Source organism: Olea europaea, chromosome 9, assembly GCF_002742605.1.
Source record: "Olea europaea var. sylvestris chromosome 9, O_europaea_v1, whole genome shotgun sequence".
NCBI lineage: Eukaryota > Viridiplantae > Streptophyta > Magnoliopsida > Lamiales > Oleaceae > Olea > Olea europaea.
This window is the reverse complement of record NC_036245.1, coordinates 9,113,266-9,131,695: the sequence shown is the minus strand read 5'-3', so window position 1 is coordinate 9,131,695 and position 18,430 is coordinate 9,113,266. Positions and strand designations below refer to the sequence as shown.

Sequence of the window (18,430 nt, the reverse complement as noted above, 5' to 3'; positions counted from 1 at the left end):
AATTAAACTCAAAAATTGAACTTTTGGATGAGATGCCGTTTACAATTTCAACAGTCAAAACAAGCTTTTTCTGCCTCATAAACAAAATGGTGTCTGAAGATATTTTAAAGAACACTCACTCAAGAACAGCAAAAATTACAGTTTACAGCGTGCTAGGTTAAAAAAAGTTTGTCACCTGACTGCCCACAAAAGAAACTTGGACTAAAATCTAACAAAAACTCACAACTTCAACAAAATAAATGGAAACTCATTCTTGAAGGAACCATCTTCTGATCAAATAAAGCCACACACAAGGAAAAAAACCACTATCCTTCAAGTTAACAAGATAAAATAGGGACCTCAGAATCGATTCTTTTTGGGATTTCCTTTGCCTTCTTATTGGCTGCAAGAATCACTCGAGCTCGAGCTTGAGCTTGAGCTTGACTTCTGGGAATTTCTCCTCTTTCCTTCAACAGATGTAGTTGAATTTGAGTCTCTGTGTATTTCAACTTCATGATCTGGATTTTCAGCCGGGACTGTCTTTATCTCTTGTACATCAGGTTCTTTTACACCCAATTCCAAATCCTTAGACGAACCTGCTTCGCATGCCTCAACTTCTGCTGTTCCATCTTCGGACTTTGGACCCAGTTGTTTCTCCATATTACCCTCTTCGGATTGATTTGGGGCCATACCATTGAACTCTGAAGGTATTGGTTCCTCAAAATGCAACTCCGAAGTTGTTCCTCGTATTTCTCTTGAATCCACCACATGCAAAACATTATCAGCTGAATCAGAAATTGTACGACTCTCAACATTGCCATTGTGAACTTGCATATGATCCAAAGTAACCCCTTCCATTGATCTAACTTCAAGAACTGGTGTGTCAATATCAGTTTTTGCATGACTTGAATTTCTGTGCAGTATCTCTCCCTCGGAACGTCCAGCTATGGTTTCTTCAAGAACCAACTTTTCCTGGGTCGGCTCAATAACGACAGGCTTCTCAATCTCTTTGTCAATGATTTCAGTTTCCACTGATGTTAGTTCAGATTTCTCGAAATCAGAATCAATATCTTCTACAGATTTTGCATCACTTAAAGGCATCCCAGAGTTCAAATCTTCAAGAGTCAAATTATGATCTACCATAGTAGTTTCATTTTCCGGTGGGTGTAGCTTGTCTTGTCTCGGATCAAGAGAATTCTGGTTGTCACTTCCACTGAACTCTCTTTCAGATAAATCATTATGTCCAATTGCATTCGTTGCAGATGTTTGTAGTTCAGAAGTAGATTCCATTGCCTTTTCAAGTATGTCAATCTCCTCCCTCAAGATCTCTGAATCCATTGCATGTTCTGTTTCTTTCACTTCACTGGAGTTAACCTCTCTTGTACTCATATTTCCAGTTTCGTGTGCCAAAGACAAGCTTTCTTGACCACTGTCTACATGCTTTTCAAACTCAGTTGAGCTTGATCCCCTTTCGTGGACATTGAAATCACCTGTGCTATCTAATTCGGACAGAAATACTTCATCAATTTCCTTGATCTCCTCTGCAAACTCTGTAATTGTCTGCACATCAACACAAGAACTAGTGGCTTCACCACCAGTGCACTTTTCTGAGTACAATAAACCTGGAGGGGCTGTGGCCTCAGAATCATTAGACGGGATGGAAATAAATTCAGGACTTGATGGAGAGTTGACACTTGGTGAAACTTCACGATCAAACTCTGGAATCTCTGGGATATTCAGGTTGTCCATAGTTATTACTTCCTCATTTGACTCGACAGGGATGTTTGGAGCATCCTTTATTATATGAAAATAAGATAAAAGAGTGAGACAATTTCCTCAAAAATCAATGCTTTATGGGAAGCACCATAATGCCGCAATCAAAGCTAATATGAATCTCGGAGCAATATAACTGAAACAATAAAATTAACCAAACTCATTCAATAAATTCTTTTGTATCTAAGAGAGAATCTGGAATATCAATTGACGATACCAGTCTTTAATATATTAGTCTCTAGAGTAATCGTGGATCACCGACCTTAATATAGGAAAATAAGAGTGTGAAAGAAAATAAGGACTGTTCTACGTAAAGTGTTAATCCTACTTCAAGCAAAGTCGAGGAATACAAGCTTGCAATATCCTAGAACTTACATACAATACCCAAATACAGTGAATGCCATGAAGCCAAAGTAGAGAATGAAGCTGTTTATATTTCAAGCCATTTGAGGATGTAATTGCTATTAATCTCAACAGATTTACCATTCCAAAATATTTAAGTTCGTCGAATGTATGGAAAAACAAATACTTAATCTTTCTTGTCATTTCTGAATATTCAATTCTGCTATAAAAACTTCATGCTCTTCCAAGATCCTAGATTCCTTAAACACTTGGAGAAGGGGGGAATTCCATGTTGATACTCCGAAGTCCATTAAACAAACCAATCTCCATGTCTGGCAATATATGTCACACTCAGTGGTTCGTAATTGGGAAATTTTAGTTCATCATACAATGAAGATGTGAAACAATTTTTTTTTTTTTTTAAATATTAAGCAGACAAAGTGGGCAAATATGCATTTCAATTCAAACCATTGAAATTTGAACATTGTGCTCATGGTCAAGAACCAATTATTCAATACTCCTGCCTGAGTTATTTAGGTGCATATAGAATGGCAAAAATACCAGATTTTTTGACCTGAGATTTTCTTGCTTAGAAAGTTAGATTCAGGCGTTGGAATAATGCTCACACAAACTTCCCATTAGCCATATAGTACTTGAGTAACGGCAGGATCTATTAGCAGGATTCAGCGTAAAGTGGATTAAAGATTATACGGAAGATGAGAAAAAGTTCGGTACCAAACAGGTAAACTTACCTGGACTTCACTATGGTGGTTGAAAGGCTGTTCATTCACTGATTTATTTGAGGAAGCCAGATCATCAACAGAGTGAGAGATAGCTTTTCCGTCAGTATAATTTGCGGAAATCGGCTTCTCATTTTCATGATAAACAACCTCATCAAGATTAGCATCAGAAACCAGTGAATGTCTATCGCCATCTGGTCTATCTAAGTTTTGATCTTCAGAAAAGTAGGACACGGACTTCCCAGTATGATCCCCGGCAACATGGGGAATGACATTATCGTCTGCATCACAACTTGCACTAGAAACTTGACTCTCTGTATGCTGATCGTCAAGTTGATATGAATGATTTCCTTCCACTGAAGCACCTGCACTGTCGGATCTCTGGACAACTCCTGATATATCAGAGTTTACAATATCATGCTCTCTTATTCCCATAACAAACTTTGGACCCGAATCATTTTCATTTACTTGATGCAGATTTGACGATTCAGGCGGCATCTCAACAGTATTAGGAGTATTCTCCTGCAGTTCTTGATCACTCTCTTCAGAGTCTCTCCGGGTTATGGGAACAGTCTGCTTAACCAGCACTGGCAGAAAATCCATATCCATCACATCAGAAGACATAGAGGAGGAAGAAAGGTTTTTTCTAACTTCTGGGGGACTTGAATCGTAAACAGGTTGCTTATGTGGAATATCATTAACCAATTCACTTGTAATATTGAGATCGGTACTTTCTAATGGAGGCCGGGTTGAGATTCGTGGCTCTTCAGCAACACCATCTCTCCCTTCATCTAATACCGATGACCCTTCACCTGCTGCTTCAGTGAAGACCTTTTCACTCCCTTCGGACGATGATGAAGAGCTCGAGACTCTACTGTATCTCTGTTCATCAGCTTCTGCTTTTGACTCAAATTCCCTTTTTTGAACTTGGGCCACACTTTGTTCTTCATAATGAATTTGGGCATCGCCTAATTGAGCTTCAACATCTCTCTTCTTGACTTGTCCCAAGTCCAAAGACTCGTCTTCTTCTTCAGATGACTGGCTTCCGTGCCCAACATTCTCGGAAATTTGCTCTATCTTAGAGGTCAACTCTGGTTCCTGTGGTAAATTTGTGTCAACGACTTCTGTCATTGTGGAAATCAGCTCTGGTCCCCGAGATGTGACCACTTCCTGAGAAATATGCACTTCTGCGAGTTTTCCATCTTCCAGATCCCCAGCAGAATCAATTGATTCTGTTACCTGAACAGAACTAGCCTTAGAGTTCCTAAGTTCATTCGATTGTCCCAGAAATTCTGAATAGCTTGATTCTTCTGAAACTGCCAGCTCTGGAAAGCAGTATGGCCTTAAGTTTATATCTTGTCTCCCGTGCCTGTTGGCCTCAGAAAAAGATGGTTCCACATCAACTTTTTGGAAAAATGGCTTGCTTGATTGAAATGTCATAAACTCCTCTTGAAAACCATCTCCCCTAAGATTTGTCTTATCTTCCATTGAGCTGTATGGAATATCAAAAGGGTTTTGCCTTGGTATTAAAACAGATGGAGCAGAACCAGGTACAGGAGGTAGCCCTAAATTATCATAAGAATCACGAGGAAGGTCAAATGGGTTTTGTCTCGTTGTTGAAATGGGCGCAATATTGAATGCAAGATCAGAACTTTCAAAGTCAATCAAGTCCTTTTCCAACACCATACTCATTTTTTCCCGAGCTTTCCTCCTTGCTAGTAATTTCTCCAACTGCTGGTTCCTTTCAATCTCAGAACTTCCAAGATCCATTAGATTCTTTTGGTCTTCTTCTGTCCATGTGATGGCAGACTTTGAGAGTTTCTCTTCTTCATCCTCAACATCTTGATTGTCATCATCCTCAACTTCTATGTCTGCTGGATTATCGATCTCATCATCCAACTCTTGACTGCTAGTGATAGATTTTGGAGAACATACTGACGATGAGTCAGATCCATCAGGGGACGATTGAATGGGTAGGGGAGCATCTTCGTCCAGAAGTGGGTGAAGCTCATCAAGCATCGGAATTATGTCAGTCATGGAAGCATCTGGAGAGGAACTCTCATCCCCACCAGACCCAGAATCTATAGTCTCGTCCTCCTCCGTCTCTTCTTCCTTTTCTTCTTCCTCTTCTACCCGTTTCCAAGATGTACGGGGAGGTGAATCCAGAGGATCCACATATACTCTCTTGGAATCGAAAGAATCTGCTTCTGATTTAGCATCATCCAATTCAAGATATTCATCATTCTCCTCTCGAATTGAAGAATACAGATTCTGCATGACTTCCCCATTACCAAGTGTCACTTCACGCATTTCACTGTTCTGCTCATCTCTCAAAACATCTGATTCTCTGTTTTCTCCATCAATTATCCCATTCTCCAATCCGGTTTCACGGGGCTTCTCCTCAACTAATGATGTCGAATCATCCAAATTGTTCTCCCTGTCAATCACACCGATCTTTCCTGCTGTTGTACTTGATTCATCAATTGATTGCTTTACTACATTCCTTCCATTTTCTGCGTCTCTCTCCACGGAGAAACTCTCATTTCTCTCAACAAGAGTAGTACCCCCTGATAACCCGGCTTTCAAAGATACAGCCTCGTGGGTTATTTTCTCCTCTATTTCGACATCAGGTAGGTTTAATTCCCCAAAACTTAAAAGGGTTCCAAGCAAAATTGCAGTGCATACAAGAACAGGGGATGCATAAACCAATAAAGAAAATACAAAAGGAGACGATCTATACAGGAATACTAAGAAAACCACAAAACCAACAAGAAATGGATGATTGCAAACTGATCTCAAACCCCCACTGATTGTACAGATCAAACCTTTCCTCATTTCAACTCCAATTCCTATTAATCGAAAACCAGTTTCTTTTATTCCCACTCTTAGAGAATGAAATTTCCTTTCATTTCTGCACGCTAACATAATTCAAAAACAACCCAATAAAAATTTCCCGTTAGATCAAAGCCACGTCAATTTCCCAGGAAAAAATAGCACGTAAAAGGAATCAAAATTAGAAGGTACATTATCAAAACTCACCTTAATGAAATCAATCAAACGGGACTTCCAATAATTAGATTATGATTCACTCAGTTCCTGAAAAACCCAATGCAGAGAATATAAGAATAATTTGAATGTAAAGAAAAATCCCCGGAGAAACAAAATGAAAACAATTATAAAGAAGCTCTATTCCAGCTAAAAACAGAGAGATCAAATTTACAGGAAAACAAACAGCAATAAGTATATTGCAATTCCTCTGCTTTACAATTTCCAGCCTTTTAATCCTCGGTTACAGCTTGTACTTGTACTGTTAAATTGTGTAGAGAGAGAGAGAGAGGGAGGGTGATTTGTGGTTACCGAAAAGCATAGAAATGAAAAGGAGAATGCGCTAAAGGAAAAGTCGGGATCTTTTATTCCTTTCCTTTTGAATGGAAATTAGTTTTACTATTATTCACGAATCTTTCATAACGATTTACCTTCTTTTTACAAAAATCTGATGAATGGGATTCTCTTATAATAGCAATCCGTTGATCACAAAAAGATCAGACAGCTGGTTTTTTAAGGACTCTTAAGATCACAGTACAACGTACAAACACTGCGAAGCTTATTATAATCGCAACATTGTCGGGTAGGATGGGAATGTTAATGAGGATGATCATTACTTTTCAGGGATCGAGAGCTTTTAACTCTCTCTTTTCCCTGTAAATTGTGATTTGCAGGAGAGGACCACACCTTTCACTGCACATTTGCCTCGCACACCAACCAAACCACTATTATCTTTAAGATCTTTTTGGTTTGGAATTTGGATTAAAATTTTAATTTTAATTTAAGTCAATAATTAAATTTAACTATATATTTCATTGGCCCACAACTTTTTAACCACGTATTTCATTAATTTTTATCAAAATTTACTAAAGATTCGATTTCAATCTACACACACGTATATTATTGCACATCTCTCTTATAATTCTACTGAAATCACATCAATCTGAAAACAAAACTATAATATCTTTATGTTTATATGACACGTTCAAGTTACCCATGAAAATTTAGTAATTAATTGCGATCGAACTATAAGGTCTTTTCCTTAGAGATTGAGCTAGATCAAGATTGAAATTAGCCCCTGTTTGAGCTCCATTACATTAAATTCCATTTTTCTCTCCTATTTTTAACCACACATTCTTTTATAAAATAATATTACACGTAAATCGAAAATATTTCATTCTTTTTCAACCACTCATTTAAAAAAAAAACTATTCCACCCATTAATTTTTCCACGTAATGGGGGTTACACAGGGGCTAATAGAGACCCCATCGTGCAAACCATGATTAATATATGTGATTAGCTTATTGCAGTTGACTCTACTATAGTTTTTTGGTACAATGGTTAGATTTTTCAAGAGTAGTGAATTTGATTGCATTTCAAGGAAGATGAACCCATTTAAGCTTAATGATCTAAACATAGAAGTGTGGTCTAGCTCGTTCCTTGGTGGGGGCTCACTCATTTTGATGAGTCATCAATTCTCGAGCGATTTGTACAAGTGAATCAATCCTTGGCTTGTTAGTGGGATGAGTCGAGTTGACGAGCGATTTGCACCACTTCCCTTCGTATCTAAAAATTATTCTCAATTCTAAGTAAACTCATGATCTTTGCTACTATATACCAAACAAGAAAAGTATTCAGATTTTACTAACAAAATGCATCGAGGCAAATTTTTGTTCCAAACTTAGAATAATAAGTGCATGGATTTTCTTAATTTACAATTTGTCAAAGTCTACCCATCTCATATGATCCAAACGTACTTATCCACAATTAATATCCAATCAACTTATAATCTCAGCAAGTTATAAACAATTCCAAAAAAGTTCTTAACATGATAAAGACAAAAATAAAATAAAATAATAATAATAATAATAATAAAATAAAATTTATTCGTTATAGTGTTCAACACAGTTTAATATCGCATCACTTTGTACATAATTGGCAAGGTCAATTGTGTAACCTCGTCCAATACAACGTGGCAAACATGCAATTTGTATCATGGTTCGATATAAGCGGTAGAACCGTAGAAGGTAATTAGTCACAATTTGAGGGGGTGAAATGCAATTTCCTTGTTATATTTATCGGTTCTCGTGCCAGATGTCAGCTTAACCGCAGGTTCAGGAACAGCTGAACGGCATCAAATCGCCATAGCCATTTTTTCCATGCACTCTGACTTTTTCTTCTTCATTTGTCAATCACGCTGAATAATTTTCTCATTATCGCGGTGCACTAGACTTCAGTACGCATCTCCCCTCATCTCTCTTCTTCATAGATGTCTATAATTTGTGATTTGCTCGATCTTAGCAAAAGTGGTTTATGTAAATGATTACAACCAATGGACGATCAATTAATTCAATTGATTAGATGTGGACATTTGTATTAATTTATCAGTTCTAATTTTTACATGGAAATTTGTAGATAGGATTTATAGGATGTTTGGCTCTGATTAAAATTCAATTTTCCTCAATTTCCTATTTCCCTTCTTTAATTGCTTATGCTTTCAGGCGTGGTTGTTTGATTCTGTCGCTTGCGTGCAGCCTAATATGCCCAATGAACATATAATATTGCTTCTCTCTTTTATTGTAATTTTGTTGATAGAGCTAAACTTGTAATTCTTAGAATGCAGAACTTGACTCATCTCATTTCTCGTGCGAATTTAAGGACTATTTCTTGGTTATTTTCTGGTTATCGTAGTCTCATTTGCCATTTAGATGCATCATCACTTTATGTTATATTTTTTAATGAATCTTCGGGTACCTCTGAAAATGTTGACAGGAAGGAAAGAATAAAGGTAGAAGTTACTAATTAGAACATATCCGTCCTCATAAATTCTTACCGTCTAATTTATTAGGATTAAATTATGCCTGCTCTTCATCAACAGCCTATAGAAATTAAGCTTTTTACCTGTTCTTTCTTTGCCTTTAAGTCAATACGGATTTGCTAGCCGGACAGGGCCCACATGGCCCTGTTCGAACAGTTTTTTGGCCCTGTCCGAACTGTTTTTTCTGAGTCAATAACTGGTTCATGTCATGTGCTGCTGGGACTTCTGAAAGTCAATGAGGAAATAAAATGGAACTTATCTGACTCGACATGCAACCTGTTATTCATTTTAAGTGCATCTTTCCTAATAATTGGAACTCAGAGATATCCGATATGTTGGAAAAATGGGTTGAATGACTGACTTTGGCATAAAATTTGAGTGGGACCCAAACATCGAAATCATATATTTACTTGCCAAAAACAATGTTCCGATGAATGAGAAATTGGAGTTCTTAGTGTGCCAATTGACAGGAAGTTATGTGTTGGACGGAAACCAATTAAGGTTTGTGCTATATAGGAAAAGAATGAAGACAAATACCACTTTATATAGGATTGCATTTTGGAAGGGTGTGATTATGTATAGCATAGAGGCTCTCTCTACGTGCGTGCGCAGGGGGCAAATCGAATCGAAATAGGTTTCGGACGTTGAAAAATTGGCCCCTTATGAGAGCTTACGTTTTGCCAAATTTTCCTCCAACCGACCTTTTAAATTCCAAAATTGTCGAAACTCCAATATTCATTTTCATTATATACGAGTTAATGGCACTCATGGCGGTTAAGCCTATACATGCAACCCGTTTTCTACTATTCCACACGAGCAAGAAGAAAAAATTCACATAATTTTTTCTGCATACTGCATAGTTAAATAGTTTCTGGTCCTGTTCGAATTTTTTTTTTTTTTTTTTTGGTGATACTATTCTGACACAAGTTCAGTTCGGGAGAATAGCATTTGAGGTTCTCAAATTCTACCGTTCCTCTGTTGTATCTTGGGAGACAAACGTCTGAAGTAATACTCAAGCACCTACAGTGAGGGGGCAAATCTGTATTAAAGAAACTGTGTTCACATATGCCTCGTTTCAAATTTATTTTGATTACTTGCTTTTGGCTAATTAGTTTCACTCGTTTTGTTTTATTGGAATTTAATCTGCTATATTTTGGATAGTATCTAAGTTCACTGCATATATGGTTTATGCAAAATCGGTATCTAAGTTCATTGTATATACGGTATGTTTAAATCCGGTAAGTTGCAAATTTGGTATGTTTCCATCCGATATTTGTTAATCCGGTATTCATCCACTAATATTTTATCCAACACGATATGTAATTAAAATGTTTTCCAAATATATGGAATCTTCAACTCCATATATTTCAATTTATTCCTACACATGGGAGCTCTTAATTTTTATTTTTTATTTTTTGTAATAGTATCATTTGACTTCTACAGCAACATAATTACTGTTGAAATATCAGTCTAATATCTCTGATGATTTCTTGCGTCAAAATGAATAAAAATCTCTTGCTAACTGATCCATATATGTCATTTGTCTGAAGCTGGACACAATCTTCATTGGTTACCAGTATGAAATATTGTAATTCTGATACAGCACCCCAGATCTGTATGTTTCTGCTTTAAATCTGTCATTGCTTTTGATATTGTGCTAATTGAAAGTATGTTCTGCAATGAGAATAGAGTCTTCGAATCACAGGTGGCTGTAATCTCACTGGAAAGTGGAAGAAATATGTCGTTCAAAAAGTTACAAGCAAGCGATGTCAGGAAGGCTCTGTCATCTGAGGAGGAGCAAGCCAAGGTTCTTAATTATATTCTATGTAGTATATGATTTTCTTTTCTCCTTTATAAAATTATATTGATCTTATTTACTGAATATAAAATATTTTTTTGATCTACTTCTAACATGTATCGGTATCCTGTTAGTGAAGAACCCTTTTTGTGTTTATGTGAATCTACATGCTATCTGACTTAATTAAATGTGGATTTTCAGCCAAAATTTAGGACAAATATAAACCATTAACTATCGTTTGCTTACTTCGAATTCACACTTTCTCCCCTGACTTCTTCAGTTGCAACTTTTGTATACTTTCTAAGGTACCTTGACAGACATTAATCTTGATGTCTTATCACGGCTTCACCGTATTTGTAGGCAATTAAGACTGTAAATTGTTTTGTGGATATTGTTAATAGGAAAATATTGCAGTTCAAGGAGGATGTCTGGGTATATTAGTTATTGTTAAATGTTATCTTTTCTCTCTGAAATTTGGAATGCATAAATTTGTCTTATAATCTTATACTGATAGCAAATTAAGCTGCACTGCACTGAATTGTTTCTTATAATCTTATGTAAAATGCGAATTTAACTGATATATCTATTACATGGTACTTTTTTACTTCATTAACTAGTTCATCAAATAATTTTTTCCCATTGAATTTCAGAAATCTTTCTATCTATCCTATATTTTCTCATTGTTGATTTTGGTGCTAAAACTTGAAGTTAGCATTTTGAAACACACAAATCTATGCCAGAGGTTTTCTGAACTTGTTGAACTGATTTGATTCTTTGCAATCCAGATCAATGAAATCAGAAAGTTGATTGGTCCTGTAGCAAATAAATTTCCAACTCTATGTTCCGACGCATCAATATTAAGATTTCTCAGGGCAAGGAACTGGAATACAAAGAAAGCAAGCAAGATGCTGAAAGAGGCCCTTAAATGGTGGCTGGAATACAAGCCAGAGAAGATCCGATGGGTATGCATGCCTACTTTCCATATCCCATCTTCAGGTTTTAAGTCGTTTCACTAAAAAGCTTAAGCTATAAGTATGGACTAATGTAATTAAGCAGAATATCCTGGTACAGAAACCATAATCCATGCATGCCCTCTCGATCAACATTCACTTTTCCCCAATGAGAAAAGAGCAGATATATTTTGTTTCTGTATCCAAGTTAGATATTTTTACTTTTCTGTGCATCAATCTGGACCCTTTAGCTAATAAACATCCAGAGAGGATTCCAGATACATTGAATATCATTGAAGACACAAGGCAAAACTGTCTCAAATTGTAGGGACTTATGTAACATAGTGAAAGAACCAATACCACCTACGCCCATTCATTGAAAACTCATTGATTCCAGATGTCAGACTATATTAGGTACTTATGCTAAAATACTGAAGGAACCAATACCCTTGCACTCTCGAAGGCTTGTGTCACAACTTTGTGGTTATTGACATACTCATTCCTGATGTCGAGCTATATGTATATTTTCAATCCAGACCATGTGCCCTTAAATTTGAATCTGCAAAGCTGGTGGTTAGACTTTCTCCCTGTTGTTTTTGTTGCCGTGCAATGAATCTAGTGAATTACCTGGATGGAGTTGGTGAGGAGTGCACATAAGGGGGTGGACCTGCAACATTTGGCATCCTGTGTAGGGAAACCTGCTGAAGTTGGATTTTAGGTGAGGAACCTAGAGAGGAGTTCTTGCCGTGGTGATTTATTTGTAAGGCCAGTCCAATTTGTGTATACCTCTTGAAAATAAAGGGGAAAAAAAAAAGGATCTTTGTGCATATTCTTTTTCCACAAACTAGTTCTTTGCTCTCTCTCTCTCTCTCTCTCTCTCTATATATATATATATATATATATATAATTTTATTATTATTTTTTTTTCCCACAGCACACATTTGGTAATTCATAGGAAGAATTAAACTATTTTCATGCCCAATCACGATTCCCTCATGTTCTAATCATGTGTTTTTGAAGTCGTTTATTTTCTTGATTAGGAGGATATTGCTCATGAAGCTGAGACAGGGAAAATCTACAGAGCTAATTATCTTGACAAGTTCGGAAGGTCTGTACTCGTCATGAGACCTGGATTCCAGGTAAGAGAACTTATAGAGCGTGTTTGGATGTGTTAATTTGTTAGTCAAATTTTCTTTTAAGATATTTGCCAAACATGATTTCCAATGTTAGTTTTCTTACAAAACTTTTCTAGAAAGTTATATTTTATAAAGCAACTATTTAGCATAGCCACACATGCTCATAATAAATATTCCATCACAAATAGCAATATCATTTTATTCCTTTGCCGCTGCATTACTACAATCGCATTTGTTGCTTTCTTATTTTGTTATATTATGTCTTCTATGGGTCAGAATACACAAGCTGTTGAAGGGCAAATTAAGTACTTGGTATATTGCATGGAGAATGCTATTTGGAATCTGAATCCAGGACAGGAGCAGATGGTATGGTTAATTGACTTTCAAGGGTGGAACATGGGTTGCTTATCAGTGAAGGTAACTCGAGAAACAGCTCGCGTGTTGCAGGATCGTTACCCAGAGAGGCTTGGTCTTGCGATCCTCTACAATCCACCAAAAGTCTTTGAGTCCTTTTGGTTGGTAGGTTACAATACAGTCCCTTTTTTTTTTTTTTTTTTTTTTTGGAAGACATTCAGTTTCTTTATTGCATCAGATATAATTTTTTCGTTCCTTATGTTGAACTTGCAGTTGGTGAAACCATTTCTTGAGCATAAGACGTACAAAAAAGTAAAGTTTGTTTACTCAGACCAGCCTCAGAGTTTGAAGATAATGGAAGCTCTCTTCGAAATGGACAAGCTGGAGTCTGCCTTCGGTGGGAAAAGTACCGAAAATTTCAGCTATCAAGCTTATGCAAAACGCATGAAGGAAGAAGAGAAAAAGATGTGTGATGCAAGTGATGCATCAAACTCCGATCAAATGAGTGTCATGTCTGAGTTACAGCAATCCGAATCATCAATCTCAGACGTTGGTTCTAATGCCTCGGATGAAGGTGATTCTACATGTAACGACGAAACAATATCTAACTTGGACTGTCTGGATGCGATTGAGCATTTGCAGCTCGACTGCAGGAAGGAAAATGACGATAAAAACACTGTGAAGAACTAAATTAAGAAAAGATGGGTGGTTTTCTTGTCATTGGTGCATTGCTAGTGAAGATGACTTAGCTGTAATCCTCAGTCGAGATTACCTACATAATCTTTATAGTGTACATTTCAAGTGACAGGTATAGACATCTAATGGTCAAGTGAAATTTCTCTGGGCCTCTTGGTATCCTGCAAAATATAGGACCATGGGGGAAACAAGTGGTGAAATTCATTTTTTTCTTCTATAACATTCCTATGTAAGGGTTATATTTTCCTGGGTCCTTTTTTTTTTCAATGAGAATCTTTATATTACTTGGGATAAATTTTTAAAACTGACGTTCTAGTAATATCTACTTGGTAATCAGAACAACAAATTCTACCATCTAATCAGGACTTTCACTTTCAAATCGTACTAGTTTTGATGCTTAAATCGGAGCTAGAGATGAATTGACTATTTGAAAGAGAGATATTTGAATTGCACGCATTTCTCTTCAAATAATAAGGATTTTTCTCCAATTATTGGAGTAATTTGATCATTTTGAAAAAATGGTAGTTGTTGGCTACTTCACATCTGATTCACTTAGAAGTCAAGATATATTCATGGGCTCACGTGCCTTTTATTGATAGGCTATAAATAGCTGAATGGGTTTGCTAGCTTTAGACGAGTCTTCTATGCTTCTGTTTCCTTTTGGTTTGCTTTACACTTGACCAAGGCTTGGCCCGGTTTGTGGATTTGATTTTAAGAATTATTAATAGCTTTTGATAAAAGTTAATAAAAGATATGATTGACAAAATTAATTTTTGATTTTAATTTTAATTTTAATTTTTATCAAAATTTTAAGCCATGATAAACAGAGACAATATTTGATACATCAGCATCGCTGCTCATCTATGAACAGTACACGGGTGTGAATATAACTTCAATTCAAAGACACACACCTGAGCATTACCTACTACTAGTTCTAAATTTACTTATTTACCTCTCGCAAGAACCCACCAACACCAGGACCAACACCCTTTTCCCCCCAGAGTTAATCGAGTTTGTTAGGCAGAGAGTCTTCCATTCATCACTTCAACTCTCTGTTTCCCAAATTCAAAACCCTAACAATCCCTAGCGGAATGGCTCTATGGTCCATTCTAACGGAAACGATCAACCACTACACGGGGCTGTCGCCGGCGACGTTCTTCACCATAGCGGCGCTGATGGTAGTGACTTACAAGGTGGTGTGCAGCATGTTCGTGGCAGCCGAAGATTATGTGGCGGTCAAAAAATCCAATGAGTTTGTTGTGCGTGAGCCGGTACAGCTTGGCGATGTTACCGAGGAGGACCTCAGAGCTTATGATGGTTCTGATCCGAACAAGCCCTTACTCATGGCCATCAAGGGACAGATCTATGATGTTTCTCGCTCTAGGTACGTAGTACGTTCTGTATCATATGATTTAACTTTTTTTTTTTAGAAAAGGTAGCTTAGTAATTGGATTTGATACTACCAAACGATTATGGTAAATAACTTTTATGTTCATATATGGATGTGGAGTGATTCTGTGTTGCACACATGGACCATTTGTACTTGTGTCTAATGCTCCACAAGGGAAATGGTGGAGAAGATGAGAGTGATGGAGAACAATTGCCCAAGTCTAGCACACTGTAAATTTGTTCGGCTGTGTGGGTTGTACCTTGCTTTGTCAAAGTTCAAAGAGTATACTTCTTCTGCAAATTTGTTTGCTTGTGTACTTTTTGCATAGAAGTTAGTGGAAACACAAATTATAAAACAAAATAAAAACGTGGGAGAGTAATGGCTAGTGTAATTATAGAGATTGTTTATTTCTGCATGAAATGGTAAATGAAGTCCAAAAGTTGATTCATAATGTCCATTGTAAAACAGGTTCTACTGTCATTCATTGCTCATTCATAATTAATGGGGATATTTCTTATTGCAGAGACAATTAATGAGTCATTGTCTTGGTAAATAACCGTCTTAAAGTTAAAAATATGGAGTTTTAACTGGCACATAGTTTTATGCTAATGGTGACGTTGGCAAAGAAACTTGAAACTCCATTGCAACACATCTTCTGGGGTCATCATAATTTAGCACCTGTTTTGCCTCCGTTATTCCACATTATGATGAGAGACGAATAATAGTTTTTTGGAGAATGTGTGATTAAAAAAGAAGGAAAAGTTTTTGGGTTAACATGTAATATTATTTTATTAAAGAATGTGTAGTTGATAAGAATAGAGAGAAAAATGAATTATAATTTAGTGAAAAATAATGGAGGCCAAATGGGGGCTTAATTGTTCCAAATTAGGTTGCATTTTTATTAATTCTCAACCCCCTATAGCTGTAAAACATATAGCAGGATTCTGATTCTAACACTTGTATATGAAAAAAAGATACAACTGAATATCCCAATTTTCTTTCAGAGCTTCTGTATTTGTTCTCTTAAAATTGATTTCGTGAAGCTAAATTTCTTAGTGATGAATTGAAGTGGTTTTTTACTTTCTATTTTTGCTGGTTTATAGTCCTTTTGATATGTACTTTCAGACGCACTGTTTGGGACTAATTGTTGAAGGATGCTGGTTTTATTGATGTGTGTGCAAAAGATTTTTGATAACTCCTAAATTCGTGTATCACTGGTGCAAGGAAAGGGTGAAAAACAATTCCACCTAAGGAAATGGAAAGCCACATTCAATCCACAATCATTTACATACATTGTCTTTACATTGTTTTTACATTTGTAGTCTGGGGGAGGAATTAAAAGTAGTACAAACCATGTAAATAGGGGGTTGGTTGGGGATAGATATCATTTGAAGCATCCAAGAAATAGAGTGGAAATGGGAGAGAAGTTGAACCTCTCAAACGTTCATTTCTTAGTAATTGTCATTATTTTTCTTTTCAGCACTTCAGAGTATAATTTTAATACATCAATTTATTATGTACATTGTTTGGGAATCTATAAATTGGTATTAAAGCAACCATTCAAGGAAATCAGGGCCAATGAGGAAAAGTGCTTAAAGTGTGTTTGATTGACTTTATTTTCCATGAAAAATGTCATTTTTCCTGTCAAATTCTTACTTTTGGGGTGTTTGATTGACAATTATTTTCACAGGTAATTTTTTTTTTTTTCAACTTTTGGTTATGTGACCATATTTTCTTCAAAAACAAGGAAAACAATTTTTTAGGGAGGGATAGTTCTTGTTTTCTAGGTAATTCGCTCTCTCTTATCTCTCTCTCCTCATATCTACCCATAAATAAAAAATGGACAAATATAATATTTTCTAGATTGAAAACTAAATTAATCAAACACATTTAATTAATAATTTCCATAAAAATATGTTCAGGCAATTGAAATGTTTAGAATTTATTTTATTTTTATACAAATTCCATGCTCGTAATTAAACACGCCCTTAGAAAATCGAGTGTGAAGTTTGAAGAAAATCGGATAGAGTCGAGATCTGAGTTTCGCAAGACGCAAGGTACATGTGTTGATGGAGAAATTTGATGTTTTGATGTGGGTAAGTCAGAGATGGGAGAGGAAGGAATTGTTGTTCTTCACAAGAAATTGGTCGTTGCGAAGGATCTGGGTGGTGGCTATTCCTTCATTGAGCTTTGTTTCGTTGTGGCAAGTTTTTCAATTGGTCACCATTCATCTTCATATGCATTCTTTCTCTAGTTTTATATTATCCGCAATGTTATCTCCTTGTAAAGATGGCGCTTTACATTTTGATCTTTCAGGTTCCCCTTTTGAGTTGTCGAGACATTGCAAAATGTTCAAGTGACTTTGAAACGTTTAACCTCTTCCAGTCAAATTTTAAAGTGTTTCTGACATGATACTGTTACTTTGTTGTCAGGATGTTTTATGGTCCTGGTGGGCCCTACGCCCTTTTTACAGGTCGAGATGCAAGCCGAGCCTTGGCTCTCATGTCATTTGATCCCAAAGACCTTACCGGGAACATAGAAGGTCTGAGTGCTTCAGAATTGGAAGTTCTGCAAGACTGGGAATATAAATTTATGGAGAAGTATGTCAAGGTGGGGCAGATAGTTCTGAATAGAAACGATAATGGGAATGAAGTCGAGGCTAGTAAAACTGATGGGAATGAATCACAGGAGAACGTAACTGAAGGAATTGATGCTAGTAAATGAAGGAAATGAGGCAAAGTAGAAGCTGCCATGTATGGCTGACAATTTTCTTATGCTGTCTCATTATTTCTTTGAACGGGTATACTGGTACAGAACATGCTTGTAAACTGATGTATCATAGTGAACGTCCTGTTATAGGCTTTGTTTGGCTACTTAAAAATTGCGTTGGACTTCTTTCTTAATATGTTTTACTTGTATGACTTTTTAACTTTACCTTGTTTAGATTAACTTATAGTTAGAGATTGGTTTGAACTGTGGAAATGGATCCTGATATGGTTAAGAGAGGATTGAATGCTTATACAATCTGAACACATTAGCATTTGTTCTTTTAACATCTCCCAGAACGGGAAGCTGGCCTTTCACTTTTAGCGTTTGTTTTTGTTATTTTAATTTTAATTTTTCTTATTAAAAATTAACTTAAAATACAATCAATACTTAATTGTTAAAGAATCACATTATTGCATTAAAATGGAACAACTTTGTAACAAGAAAGGAGATAAAAGGATCTCCTTGACGGGGCCTCTTCCTTCGTTTTATGAATCCATAAAAGCTACCGTTCAGCGCAATGGAGTAAGAAGGCATAGTAATGTATTCCATCACCCATCCAATGAATTTTATTGGGAGTTTTAGCCCTTCAAGTACAGTCGTAAGAAAGTCTCAATTTACTGAATCCTTCCTGAGATCTAT

General features: G+C 36.3%; 3 protein-coding genes across 6 annotated transcripts; 2 read left to right on the top strand and 1 right to left on the bottom strand.

Moving 5' to 3' along the window:
- Window positions 1-78: 78 nt before the first annotated feature.
- LOC111399582 (serine-rich adhesin for platelets-like) lies at window positions 79-6,576 on the bottom strand. Of its 3 annotated transcripts, none has more exons than XM_023026977.1 (4): window positions 6,311-6,576; window positions 5,874-5,930; window positions 2,847-5,752; window positions 79-1,773 (listed from the first exon to the last, which is right to left on the bottom strand). In XM_023026977.1, exons 3-4 carry the CDS (start codon window positions 5,667-5,669, stop codon window positions 376-378), a joined length of 4,221 nt encoding a protein of 1,406 aa, XP_022882745.1. In that variant the 5' UTR covers window positions 5,670-5,752; window positions 5,874-5,930; window positions 6,311-6,576; the 3' UTR covers window positions 79-375. The 3 variants fall into 3 exon arrangements, with proteins under 3 accessions (XP_022882745.1, XP_022882748.1, XP_022882746.1); XM_023026980.1 differs by having other exon boundaries at window positions 2,847-5,745; XM_023026978.1 differs by lacking the exon at window positions 6,311-6,576 and adding an exon at window positions 6,055-6,282.
- Window positions 6,577-7,970: 1,394 nt separating this feature from the next.
- Window positions 7,971-13,899, top strand: LOC111399581 (phosphatidylinositol transfer protein 3-like). 2 transcript variants are annotated; one of them, XM_023026976.1, is made up of 6 exons: window positions 7,971-8,116; window positions 10,404-10,505; window positions 11,282-11,458; window positions 12,487-12,585; window positions 12,859-13,101; window positions 13,210-13,899. In XM_023026976.1, the coding sequence occupies exons 2-6, from the start codon at window positions 10,437-10,439 to the stop codon at window positions 13,624-13,626; spliced, it is 1,005 nt and encodes a 334-aa protein (XP_022882744.1). In that variant the 5' UTR covers window positions 7,971-8,116; window positions 10,404-10,436; the 3' UTR covers window positions 13,627-13,899. The 2 variants fall into 2 exon arrangements, with proteins under 2 accessions (XP_022882744.1, XP_022882743.1); XM_023026975.1 differs by having other exon boundaries at window positions 10,388-10,505.
- A 638-nt stretch (window positions 13,900-14,537) lies between these two features.
- On the top strand, window positions 14,538-17,956 carry LOC111399580 (membrane steroid-binding protein 2-like). Its single transcript, XM_023026974.1, has 2 exons — window positions 14,538-15,016; window positions 17,455-17,956. The coding sequence occupies exons 1-2, from the start codon at window positions 14,724-14,726 to the stop codon at window positions 17,744-17,746; spliced, it is 585 nt and encodes a 194-aa protein (XP_022882742.1). The 5' UTR covers window positions 14,538-14,723; the 3' UTR covers window positions 17,747-17,956.
- Window positions 17,957-18,430: the final 474 nt, after the last annotated feature.